The 13395-nt window shown below is 41.1% G+C and overlaps 1 protein-coding gene across 4 annotated transcripts in view; it reads left to right on the top strand.

The window, feature by feature from the left end:
* The window catches only part of GNAS (GNAS complex locus), a 140603-nt gene that overhangs the window by 125036 nt on the left and 2172 nt on the right, over nt 1–13395 (top strand). For all 4 annotated transcript variants that reach the window (XM_065032425.1, XM_013371299.3, XM_065032426.1 and 1 more), the window contains exons 6-11: nt 7168–7222; nt 9103–9176; nt 9932–9990; nt 11408–11528; nt 12521–12651; nt 12944–13011. In XM_065032425.1, the coding sequence (XP_064888497.1) occupies nt 7168–7222; nt 9103–9176; nt 9932–9990; nt 11408–11528; nt 12521–12651; nt 12944–13011 (508 nt within the window). The remainder of the gene's footprint in view (nt 1–7167; nt 7223–9102; nt 9177–9931; nt 9991–11407; nt 11529–12520; nt 12652–12943; nt 13012–13395) is intronic.

Raw genomic sequence — 13395 nt, 5'->3', positions numbered from 1 at the left:
TGGCCCACGGCCGCAGCTTTGTCACCGGTGGGGGCCCCAAGTGACAGGGCTGAGGGTGATGGGGAGAGCAGCCACCACAGGGCCTGGGGAACCCGGTCAGTACCAGACAGTGCTGGGGCACCTCATCTGTACCAGGCGGTGCTGGGGAACCTGGTCAGTACCAGGCAGTGCTGGGGAACCTGGTCAGTACCAAGTGGTGCTGGGGAACCTCATCTGTACCAGGCGGTGCTGGGGAACCTGGTCAGTACCAGGTGGTGCTGGGGAACCTCATCTGTACGCGGCTGTGGAGGCTCCGAGCAGCCTCTGGATGATTTTAGCTGGAGCAAAGCGCTCCAGCCCATGTCGGATCCCGTCCAGGACGCCCTTCAGACTCACAGGAGCACTTAAATACACTGGAGCCAAAACTTACAGAAATAGTTACAGGGGGAAGTTTTGAAGATCTCTTTTCTTCTGTTTTTCTTTATTTTAATGGTCTCCTGGGCAAAAGACTGCATTGTTACAGTTTCAAAAGCAGAATGGTTTTGCCGCAGACCAGGGGAAAAGAAAGAAAAATAGGCCTTAGAGAAAGACTGACTGTTTAGTACGCCATAAAGTAACTTTTTTACTTCTCCCAATCTCGTATCAAATAAATCTTGTGCTAACAAGCAATCAAAACCGTTTCTCTGCCGCCGCTCCGAGCCACATTGTACCTTTCCAGCCTTTGAAACTGCCTGTGCCTATTTTTATTTGTCAGGCCGGGGCTGGGCTGGCCCCTTTCCAGATGTGTCTCACAAGATTTGGTGCTGATGAGCTATTTATAGCACTGTGGTTCCATTGTCATGGCAACCGTGCTAGAGGCCAAGGCGGCTGGGAGCTATTTCTGGACTTGTGCTGTAATGTAAAACTGATTGGGAAAGTTAGTGCATCCTCTAAGCCAGACTAACTTTAGACAGGCAGAGGGAAAAAAAAAAAAGACAACTACAACCTCTTTAAATAGATCTTTTTTTTTTCATTTTCTCCTACCTTTTCCCCATTTTGCTTTTCGAAGGGTTGTTTTGCCTTCTGCTGGATTTCTCTAAAATTCATTCATGCCCCACGGTGGATCGCACTTTTTAATTATGTGGTTTAGGAAGCAGGGCGCGTAACCAGCCCTGGTTTTAGGGCAAGGTTTGTATTTCATGGCAACACAAAACTAAGGGGGCTTTGCTGCCGTGCTGGTGGGGTATCTTCAGGGGGGTTTGCAATACTTAACAGGTCTTTATACCCCGTAGATTTAATATTCTATTTTTTGTGTGCGCTTCATGTTCTCCACGCCATATAAGGAACTGTAACCTTGATTACCACAAGATGATTCCAAATATATGGAGTCATGCTTTTCAGCTTTCTCATTATTTGCTTCAAAACCGGAGCCCTGTGCCCTCGGCCTCCAAGCGGCTGGAATGCTCGTGGGGCCGCTCGCAGAATCGCTTTGCTGGGAGGTGGACGCGCTCACACCATCTCGAATTAAATCCCGAGCTTTACGCCGCCTTAAAACCATTTTGTGCAACTTGCCCCTTGGATAAGGAAATCATAATAACCGCTTGACTTGAAATTGGAAATAAAATATTTGCAGTTTCTTGGAAAAGCTTTCTAAAGAGTTGACTTTTGGTTTACTTCCGTTTAAATCTTCTGCTACATTTTGGTTCGTTACCAGATAAATCTGGTTTTGAACGAGGTCCTAATGTTTGAGAACTGACACACAGAACTTTGTTACAAGAACATTAGATGTGAGATGTTTTTACACGCAATATAGTGCTCTCGTAATTATACCAATAATATTTGTTGCAGGACTGTCTCTCTGCGTCTGTCTCTAAAGGCTTTTTTCTTAATTAATTTTCTTTGTGCAGTAGCTAAAGTAATTGCAAGGGGTTTGATTAAGTGGGTTTTTTTCTCTCATTTAGTTTTGTTTAGGGGGAAAATGAGCTATGCCTTTCTGAATATTTTTAAAACATTCCGTAACATGTTTGTGGAGTATGTTGTGTGACCACCTTAACAGTAAAAACTCTACCTTTGCAAATGAGAGAAAATATCAGTAGTTAAAACAAACAAACAAAACCAGAAAACTCTACTGAATATTCCCGTGGCCATTTTTATCTTCACTTTGAGGAAAAACATGACAAGTTTGGTTTCATGTACTGTCCTTGTTTGCAGGATACCATAAATACTAGCGCTGTGAATGTTTGCTTATTTTGTTTGCATCGTTCCTGTCACTTCGCCTGGTTTTCTGCGTCTCTTGCACAATAACCTAGCTTGAAATGGCAAAGAAATCTTCAGCACCAGTTTAAGGAATAGATTTCCCCCCCCTCAGTATCCTGTTGCTCCCAAGAACAGCAGAAAGGGAGAGACTTGGGGACACTGGATGTGCCCACGGTCCCAGTGACGGAAAATGCCCGATCCCGGGTCTGACACCGACAGTTACAGTAGATACATCATATATTTCTCGGCTCAAATACCCTTTTAAAGAGAGTATTGTATCTTTGTACTAATCCTATGGCTCTGGCTTCAGCATAGACAAAATAGCTGAAGAAAGAATTTATCAAATATTAACTGTTAGAAAGCTGTTGCTGAATAACATAAAGGATTACGGCAAGGACTAGAAAGGGAGTAAAGTAGAAGTAAAGCATGATCTGCTCTGGGAAATAAAAAGTAGCCTCTTGTTCATAAATACTATTAATGTTGAGTTAAATTTCAGCTTAAAACTACTACAGGGAGCTTTGAGTTGCTTTTGTAGTCCTGATAGGATATGGATAAGGAAACAAAAATCTGCTCGGCATTTGCACAGTTTGGTCTTTAGGAAGATGGGTAAACAAACACTGATTTCTTTCTGGACACAGAAACCTGAATTGTAGAGGCTGTTTCAGAGGTGATCAGGGTAAATACAACTCTGATTCTTAGTAAAATCTTGATAATTCTTAGTAATATTCTAGTTAATTCTTAGTAATACCTTGATAAAAACACATTACTCAGAGGAAATGAAAATTCCATTTCCACTGACTCAGGGGACTCTGGGCAATTAACTTACTCCATGCGTGCCTTGATTTTCCCTGCCTTTAAAGCAGGGTGAACGTAAGGTGTGCGTTTCGGGATGCGATGGTGGAGGCAGGAAATGCAGCACGAGTGGAGGAGGCGGGAGCTGTGACTGTGATTTACTGCCCATAAAATACCTTGAGGCTTTCAGAGGCAAGAAACTTCCCAAATACCGAGTTCCAGTACCACTGTTGAGGGTTATAAGTTATAAACAAATTATGTATCTAGTTGGGATTCAAATTGTGAATTCTCGATGCGCAGTGTCATACTGACACTAGACATGAGATCTTGATGTGTCTTTTAAGAGAGTCATTTTGTATAAAAGTTCAAGTTACGACTTGACAAAACAAATCTGAAGGAAATGAAGCTCTACAAATGTAGGTGTGCTGTCAGTTTGAAGGGACCTTTCCATTGTTTTTCTAGACTGACAACAAAAGCTCTTCATAAAGCAAAAATAGTCTTCTCTGCCAACCGTTTCATCAGATCACCAAGCGTAAAATTTCGAGTTACTGTTGATTGAAAAGACTGTCAGGAAATGCTCAAAGACAGTCTGATTTCCCCCTCCCTGTTCTTCCCAGCACAGTGAAGTTGTGTTGTTTCTTGAGGTAGAAGATTAATGTGTTACATAGGTTTTCCGTGGGGTTCTTGGCCTGGCAGCAGCATCATTTGGCCAGGAAACTCCCCCACATGGGTATAAACCAGCTCTCTCTGAATGAACTCCAGAATAAATCAGTAACAGGCACATATCTGGATCTGAACTTGGGACATGGTTTTGACATAACTTATTCAAAATTTGGAAAGAGTTGGGATGCGTGTATGACTTAATTATATTGTCCTGCAGGAGCTGGGGAAAGTGTCTGTGGATCTGCCTGGAGTCTGCCTCCTAATCCTAACTGCACCCCTTGACATTCAAGACAATTCTTCTCAAAGATCTGTTTCAAAATGTTCACGTGTTTTTCCTTCCCCAAGCTAAAGGGACCCAAAAATAAAGTACAATTTTTATTACCACCTTTCATTTTAATATCCATGGGGCACATCTGGTGATGTCCTAGAGATCCTTCTTCTGCAGTGCTGCTGACTACAAATGACCTGAAGTCATGTGTATAGTTTGGTTTTGGTTTGGTTTTTGGTTATTCTTCTGTTTTTAACACGTGTCATAGCAGTATATATGTTTTATAACACAGGCAAAAGTGCCCGATACTAGATGACAGTATTTTGCAGAGCAGTAACTGCTCCTGTTGTTCAGTCACGTCCAGAGTCTGTCCCTGAGTGAGAATTGGCAGCAACACCGAACGAAAGATTTGCTTTCTGGAAAATAGCTTTCCCATATAATCTCTGGGAAAATTTTACAGGAGAAAAAAACCTGATTTTGTAACTTGGTGCAAGACTTGCTCGCAGTGTGAAATTTGGGTTCGTGGTTGGACGGTTTTATTTGAATTATTTCACTCTTCTTTCTCCCTGTGAAGTTCTTTGCTGACCTACTGGGTGGGCAGATCTCCAGCAGACTTAGAAAAATCTGTAACAGCAGCGAGTTCAGCACGGCGAGTAGCGCTGGAGTGGCCTCACTCGTGTTTTAGGCAGAGCATAACGAGAATTAAAAATAGAAATTAGCAATGGTGAATTTGGGTTTATTTTGGATTTGGCTTTGTTCTCATATGATTTGATTGTTAGTTTAATTTACTGGGTACATTATTTGCTCTCGACTAAGATTGGCTTAGAAGTCTCTGCACATAGTGTATTGATCTTCTCTGAACTCACACGCTCCCACCGTTGCTCCTTATTTTAGATGTATCAGACTAGATCGAATTTCTGCTACTCTTTCCTCCTTACAGACACGTTTATTTTTCAGTTGAACAACTGAAAGACCAATCCCCTTTCTTTATGTCTGAGCAAGAAATCAAACTGTTTCTTAGTGTCTTTAGCCCTTCGTAAAGTTGCTAGAGCCGATTTTCCGAAAAGGCGCATGCCCAGCAGGAAATCTTCATTGAACGTATCGCGTTTCTCCGTTTTCCCTGAAATGCCCCTGAAAGTGGGGTGGGTTTTCTGGCAACTATAAGACTTCCCTCTTAAGGAGTATTGTTAGAGTATCAGATGTTACTAAATGTTGGAACTTGTTTGGGGGGGGAGAAGGAAGGTTTATTCCATTGGAACTTGTTTTACCTGGCATGAGCGCTGCTGTTGGAATCCATCTCGAGTACAGTACTGCTGCTCCGATAGCGCTCGTGTTTTTCAAGGAAATCATAGGCCTAAAAATAGTCTGCATAAACAACAGTGAGAGGTTTGTACTTTCAGTTCCAGGTTTTAGCAATGTCTTGTTGTTATTTTCTAATTGTCAGTTTCCAAAATCCATTAAGCTGATTAGCGAAATGTTTAAAAACACAACAAAAAATACCCCCCTTGCAGAACCTGGCATAAAATGTTCTGCTTGGATAAATTCAGTGCAGAAAGGCTGGGTCGTGGTACTAATCACCTTTAAGTCTTTATGAACATGTTCTATTCCCACCATTTTTCTAGCATCATCCAACCTGTAAAATTGCTACATGATTTTGATACTGTGGTCGCAGGAGATAATATAATGTAGAAACACTTGTACTAGTTGGAATTCGTGATTGTTGTATGTATTTAACATCCTCTGTGTACCGAACAAGGAGCTTTACTTCTTTTCCTTTGGATTAAAAAACCCCTTACTCAACAGCCTGGGCAAGATGAGGAAAAAATACAGCTTGTTAATTGCAGAACACAATTTGTCATCAATTTTATCCTCGTATATCTTGTCTGTATCTCATCTTTCATGAGGGGAATTGATCTTTACGCTTCATCTCGTGTTTTTATTAGCATGTTTACTAAGCTGCATTTTCACGCGTTTAACATTCTGTAATTCAGCCTAAACAAAAATCCCTTTTCATTTGTCTCTGAAACAAGCCAGTCATGTCATTCCTGGTGCAAAGGGCTTTACACTGGAGCCTCTGTTAAAACACACAATTAGAGTTTTCCTTCCCCTGCTCTCCTGAGGTGTTTTGGGGACTCAGTAGAGCAGCTGGGGCTGAAACGGAGGGTTGAGACCTTTATGGTTTGAATGGGGATTTGGTTTCTGATGGGTGACCCTGGGCCGTGGCTGCGTTTTCCCCCTTTGAAATTCTTGTCGGTGGCCACAGCTACTGCAGTTCCAGCACCCCCACCTGTGCGTGGCGATTTCTGCTTCCTAAAGAGACAAATTCACACACAGGAATTTAAAAGGAAACTTCAAGGAGGTTGTTTTTAAGACCGGGGTTAATCATTAGTGTTGCGGGTAGAGTTAACTGTGGAAGTGTTGCAGGATCTCTAGTAGAGTGCGGTGGGAGGCGTCAGAGCGCGGCCACTCGGCTGCTGGACAAGGGGCCGGGGGCCAGCGGCAGAAAATCTGTTTCCTGGAGCTTTGCTCCAGCTTCGAGTCGCTCAGGAACAACACAGCAAAGCACTTCACAAAGCAGTTCCTTCGGATTTTTGCTCTTGAAGTGGAAGTGAAAGATAATGAGGAGCTTACAATTAATTGGTAAAAATATTTTAAAGACTCCAGGATGTCCTCTTTAGGTCATGCCTAATGAATTGGGAAATAATAAATGTTTTTATACCCATTTGGTCTACCATGGCGACTTCTGCAGAAGGTAAACTGCAAAACTGGTACCAACAATTGACAGAAAAATCAGTATTCCCTCTCACTTAACTGAACTTGAAATGAACGTGATTTAGGGATTCCATTTCTTCACAGAGTTCTAGTGATGATACATTTTTAAAAAATATTCATGCTGCTTTCAGGAAAACTAAATGCAGGCAATTTATTTGAGCCGTTGTTTTAGCGTTAGCAGTAGTGGATTGTATTGTACAGTTTCTGTGAATAAGCGACCTAAAGGGAGCTCCTGGTGTGTGTTAGCGCAGGGAGCAGCGGCGGGGCTGGATCAGCCCGTGTTGGTCCCTCTGCTGGGCCGGGCTGGGCAGTGCAGATGGAAATCCCGCTTTAAGTCTATTCAGCGTTTTGTGGGTCTGAGTGCATTAAAATATAACGAATCGCGTCTGTTACTAAAGCATTACATAGGTTGTCTAATTGGAGAACGAAAAGTTAATAGTTTTCTTTCCTCTCCCCAGTTTTCTAGACAAGATTGACATAGTCAAACAAAATGAATACACACCGTCTGACCAGGTGAGAAACGTTTCATTTAAAAATTACATCATTTATCTGCCTTCTCTGTCCTTGAGGATTACTATCGGATTAATTTTCTAATTGCCATTTGTGGCACTAACACAAGTATTACCGTGTACTGTACACATTCAGTATTCCAGTAAAAATCACTTTGTCAGGTGGGTTGAGATTATGTTTATACCTGTAAATGTGCTGTGAAATGAAAATCTGCCTGGATTCCAGACCTACATCACGCTTCTGGGACGCTAACACTCAAATACCTGTTTGAATGAGTAGTTGATGATGTTTTGCCCCCCTTGCTGAATAACCATCAGGCGCTTTGTTTGCCGCACAGCTGGTTGGTATCTTCTCAGCTCCACTGGCTCCCGCTGTAAACCAGAGTTTTATAAAATCACCTCATTATACAAGATTTTATATCAGAATAGGAATTGTGGGGTTTGGTTTTGTTACAGATGATCTGAGGATCTTCTTAGGACTAAATCCCTAATGCAAAACCACATGTATATTCCTGACTTTCTGCCCATAAATAATGCAGTTAAGCATCTAGTGTACTTCTGTAGGCTAAATAACCAAAATACACATTAGTGGCCCAAAACTTTTGCAGACAGTATTGATGAGGAGCAGTTTGTATCCTTTAAAGTTGTTCAAGAATAAATCATTCATCCTTTTGAAAATAGGAGAGTTTTTTATAAATGAGACTTTTTTTAATGGCTGAAATTGTTATATTTTCCATTAAAAAAATAGTAAAAATATAAGTTATTATATTTGACATTTGGAGCAACTAATATAAGAAGCTTTAAAACAGGTGTCAGTGTTATGTTGGAGGCTAAGGGTGTCACGAGCTCAACTTATGTTTTCTTACACCTAGTGTATAGTACTAAGCATAGTACTATAGAACACAAGTTAGAACAATGTTTAAATACATACATATTTCAATAGAAGTACTAAAATAGCCAGACAACAGTATTTTACTATCAGAAAATTGATGTTAAGCTGTAGCCATTTTGTTTAATGATTTAACAGTGTTGTCTAACCTTTGGATTTTGTCTGGTTTTGACTTTGACTAACCAGTTTGGTACCTGTGTAGTAAGAACAAGATCTTTTCTTGCGCCTGCAGTTTTTACAGTCCGTTCTGCTTACACGATCTTGCCAGCTGCCAGCGTTAGAATTTATCTGCTATTTAGACCCATTGCGAAGAACAACAAAACTTTAAAGTGCTGAAATATAAAACCTGTAGTTGGAATCCAAGCAGTATTTTGTAGGTGGTTTTATTTGGGCTGTGTGCAAATTAGGTTCTTCTAAATCACTTACCCACTAGACACTGTATATGGCTGTCACTGCTTGCTATACATAGTAAATAAAAGCCAATGCAGTTTGTTTTTAATAGGATTTTGTAGCACTTATAACAATTTCAAGTGTTTGTAGCTCACAACTTCTGATCATCATTTTTATCTCTGCAGGAAATCCTAAACTTTGTCTTTGAAAAGCCCAGTTCTTGTAAGATTTAAGTGGTTGAGCTCCCAGTTCTTTGAAAGAAAATGCTGAGACCTGGACACTTGTTTTAAGAGCCAAGCACTGAACAGCGGGGGCAGAGACCTGTCTGCTGGGCTGGGTGTTTGGTGGATGTTTGAAGATCCTGTTGTGTGCCACAGAAATGTCTGAATTCATCACCTCATGTGTAGGGGTGGGCCTGGAAATGGTTCTTCCTATTCCAGGCTTGGCGCTTACAACCTGCTTGTGACAGTCAATATACGTTCCAGTTTGAGCGCACCCATGTGTGTCCACCCTCAACGCAGCTTCATTATGTTCCCTCTTTTGCAGGATATGTGAAGAATTACAAAGTATCTGTGTTTAATCAATGCTTTTCCTTTGTGCTGTAGGATCTTCTCAGATGCAGAGTTTTGACATCAGGAATTTTTGAAACCAAGTTTCAGGTGGATAAAGTAAACTTTCAGTGAGTATCCCTTTTGTTCTTCTTTCTTTTTCCTTTTTAATATAATGCAGACAAATACCAGGGTAAATTGGAGGACAGTCTGCCATATAGTCATGGAGACGACTGTATTTCTCAAGTTGCCGTTGAAGAGAAAGCAAATATTTTATTATTTTTAATTTGGTAGTCTGGCTTTAAAAAGAACTGAAAATTGGTGTGCAATTTTCTGCTTTTATTTTAAATCGCAAAGAACAACATATTTAAAATCTATTTTAAACTAATGCCTTTTCTGAGTATTTGATTTGTTGCTAGGTGATATAGTGAAATATTTGACCCAAAACTTTGTATCTATCTAAGTGACAGAAAATGTATGTTCTCTTTACTGTCCCAGGTTAGAAAGATTGCTCGACCTGAGCAAAAACTGCTGAGTTTTACTCTGGTCTGGTTGACTTCAGTGATACTTGTTTCAGCAAATTACTTGTCATAGGACATTTTTTAGTGCCTCAGCTTGTAAGGGCAAAAATGAATCTGTGACGTACATATATATACACCAGAATTTCCTTCCTTCAAGTGTAGGTGTCAGTGGAAGTAAACTTAGTTCTATTTTGTGATGCAAGCTCTGCGTGTGTATGTCGGTGGGCTGTTACCTGTTCAGGTGCTCATTATCCTCAGCTCCTTTCAGTTTCTATGACATGACATCCTAAAATTTCTTACGTTTTCTGTTTGCATTTGGAGCGGGGAAAAAGGTATTCTGACTCGATTTGTGTTTTTCACTTTAGTATGTTTGATGTCGGAGGGCAACGAGATGAACGCCGGAAGTGGATCCAGTGTTTTAATGGTATGACTAGAATTGACGTTTGTTTTATAAAATGGTTCACTGCAAAATTTTAATGCTCAGTCTTAATTTTGTGGCTGTGTAGAAGCCATCTTCTTTTCCATGTAGTTTGATACGGAATTATCTGAACAGTCATACTGGACGCAATTTTTCTTGACATGTACACTGTAACTGCACAGAGTATCTCTGGGGCACATGTAGGTGGAAAGGACTTCAGGTTTGGTAACTTAACATAGCTTGTCCATTTTCTTCAGCTTTCCTCTCACTCAATTAGGTTTCTTTGGTGATGGGTTTGTCCATTATTTGCCAGAGTTAAATTCCAAACTTCATTCTGTCTTTCAAATGAAGGTTGATTTGTGTTTGTGCCTATACAAAATATACCATTACAGGATAACTAATTTATGCATAAAATCAGACTATGATAAAAAGTTTATGATGGAGTTTATAAATCTGGGGTTTATAAATAGAGAGCCGTGCACATCAATATAAATTCTTGAAAAACAGCCTTAAGGGGAGGGCCCTCACTAAAAATGTGTAAACAAATACCCTCATTTAAGTCACCTGCATGCAAGCAAGACTCCTTGGAATGCTGACAGAGCACCAGCCTCCATATGGGTAAGACCTGAGACCTGTGCTGGCATCTTCTAAACTCTGGAGTCTCAACACTGGTGTCCCCATCAGGTTAGTTCAGGTGACTATATTCTTAAGTCCCATTACAATTTAAATTAGGTAGTTTTGTGTATATCCTGCAGGTACCTTCACTACAGCTGCTCATTTTACTCTGTATCTCTGTTTAGATGTGAAACTTTTCTCTGCACAAGTTTTCTTAAAGCTAGAATTGGTGAAAATATTTTTCTTTGTTGTTTGGACAAAATGTTTATGAAGCAGTGCAAAAGTCTGCCTTTTTGTAGGAAAGTTATAATGAGATCCTACAGAATATAGAACAGGTAGAATGCAACTCAGAATTCATTGTGTTTCGCTACGGTTACGGTCGCAGAGTATCACCTGAACACTTTCTAGATGTGTGGAACTGCTGTGCAGTGTTTCCTTGTGTGCTATTAATACCAGATTTGTTTGGCTTTTACCTCTGCTCCTTCCTTTTCCTGTTAGCTCCTGGTCCGACTCATCTCTTGGGCTCCGCACGTCTGGGTGGGGGAGCGTGGAGGTTGGTGTGAGGGGCTGGAGCAGCCAGCCGGCTTCTGTGACCCCAGGAATATCTCCCAGGAAAGGGCCAGGGCCGCCGAGCAGTGTCGTTCACTGCAGCACTAGAGCAATTCACCAGGAATCCGCAGCAGTCTCCTGTTCTTACTGTTACTGTTCACACAGATTAACAGCGCCATTTCTCCTGAGCTCTTCCCCCAAGGGCATTTCATATTTCTCCTGAGGTTTGGTATTAACTGATGGCTATTTCTCGATTTAGATGTGACTGCTATCATATTTGTGGTGGCGAGCAGTAGCTACAACATGGTTATACGAGAGGACAATCAGACCAATCGGCTTCAAGAAGCACTAAACCTCTTCAAGAGTATCTGGAACAACAGGTCTGTGAATTGAAGTTTTGTTGTTCGTATCACATAAATTACAAATCCTGTCTTATACCATAGTCGAGAATTGTGTAGGGGGCCTGGCTGGGATAGACTGAATTTTCTTCATTGCAGCTCATACGGTGCCATTTTACGTTTTGACCGAAATGATGCTGATAACACGCTGATGTTGTAGCTGGTGCTGAACGGTGTTTGCAGAGCATCAGGGCCTCTGCTCCTCACTCTGCCCCTGCAGCGGGTGGGCTGGGGTGTGCAATAGGCTGGAGGGGACTCACACTAACCAAAGAGGTTCCATGCCACGTAACGTCACGCTTGGCAACAAAATGGGAAAGAAAATGGTTAAGAAGGGTCAGCCATCCTGCTGGGCACTGGTCTGCCCACAGGAGGTGGTGAGTGATGCCTTTGCGTCACTTGTTTTGTTTTCTTCTGTCTTCCACTTATCCTTCACCTATTAAACAATTGTGTTTGGGTTTTTTACTTTTTTTTAATCTTGACTCCCAAATTTTCTTGCTTTCGTTCTTCCTCCGTCCCAGGGAGGGCAATGGTGAGCGAGCGGCTGTGCGGTGCCCACCGGGTTAACGCACAGCAGCAGCTCAGCCGTGTCAGCCGTGTCGCGCAGCGCTGGCTGGTGTTTGATCGCAGCCTGTCACACTGGTGTCTCGTACACACAGCAAACAGAAGACTCTGCAGAGCTGGGAACTGGTAGTTGCCATACTGGGGCAGCAGTAATTGAAGCAGCGATAGGGCAGCACGCTGAAAAGTGGCTGTGCTCGCCCCTTCCGTGCATTTGGATTAACAGTACGTAGCAGGCAACTTCCACACAAACCGAACTCGAGGTGTTTACACCTGAGCGTACACCAAACAAAGGAACCTGTCAAAACTATTCTGGTACAACATACGACTGTTGTCTCTACAACGGGATTATTTTTCTTTTTGCTGTACGATCATAGCTATGTCTTCTCAGAGTGCTTGGCTTCCATTTTCCGCAGGTGGCTACGGACCATTTCAGTTATTCTTTTCCTGAATAAACAAGATTTGCTAGCAGAGAAAGTTTTGGCAGGGAAATCTAAAATTGAAGACTACTTTCCAGAATTTGCTCGCTACACTACACCAGATGATGGTAAGAATTTTGAGTTTTATTAGCAATTTATAATTTCCTTGTTAATCACATTTGTAATGTTTTTGCTAATTTCAGCTGAGGCTTGAAAACTCTGAAGTAGATGTAATCTTGTCTTTCAACCTACCTGTAATGTTAAACTTTAGGTATTAATAATGAGATGATAATCTCATAGTCAGTTTTGCAAAGTATGTTTCTGTCATATGTAAGCAGAAAAGGGAACATTTTATGATATTTAGGCACTATCACCAAAAACCATCTGTTTTAATGATATACTTATTTTATTATTAATTAGCAACACCAGAGCCTGGTGAGGATCCCAGAGTTACAAGGGCCAAGTATTTTATTAGAGATGAGTTTCTTGTAAGTATTTCCTCTCTTTCGGTATTTCTTATGTGATTCTTAAATATAAGCTCTCATGCACCTTCTGCTGTTGTGTTGTTTGTATTTAACATCCACACTGCATAAACCACTCCATGTTTAAGAGCTTTATTGCTGTCTGTTAGCTGCTCTTGAGATATTTGTTTGTTGACACAGTACATAATTAAACAGCAAAAGAATGGGTGAAGATTAAGAAACCTCAAACAGAATGAGTAAAAGCCTGCTGTTATTGATAGGGCCAGGTTTTTATTCCATGCATCATTTCTGAAGATAAAGACTAATCAAAAGATGCATCATCTGTAAAATATTAATGTTCTTTTCCTATTCTCTTTGCCATTACTGGTCAGCTTAAGCTATAATAGACAT

Source organism: Columba livia, chromosome 16 (assembly GCF_036013475.1).
Source record: "Columba livia isolate bColLiv1 breed racing homer chromosome 16, bColLiv1.pat.W.v2, whole genome shotgun sequence".
Classification (NCBI taxonomy): domain Eukaryota; kingdom Metazoa; phylum Chordata; class Aves; order Columbiformes; family Columbidae; genus Columba; species Columba livia.
The sequence above is the reverse complement of the archived record's forward strand: the minus strand, read 5'-3'. Positions and strand labels throughout refer to the sequence as shown.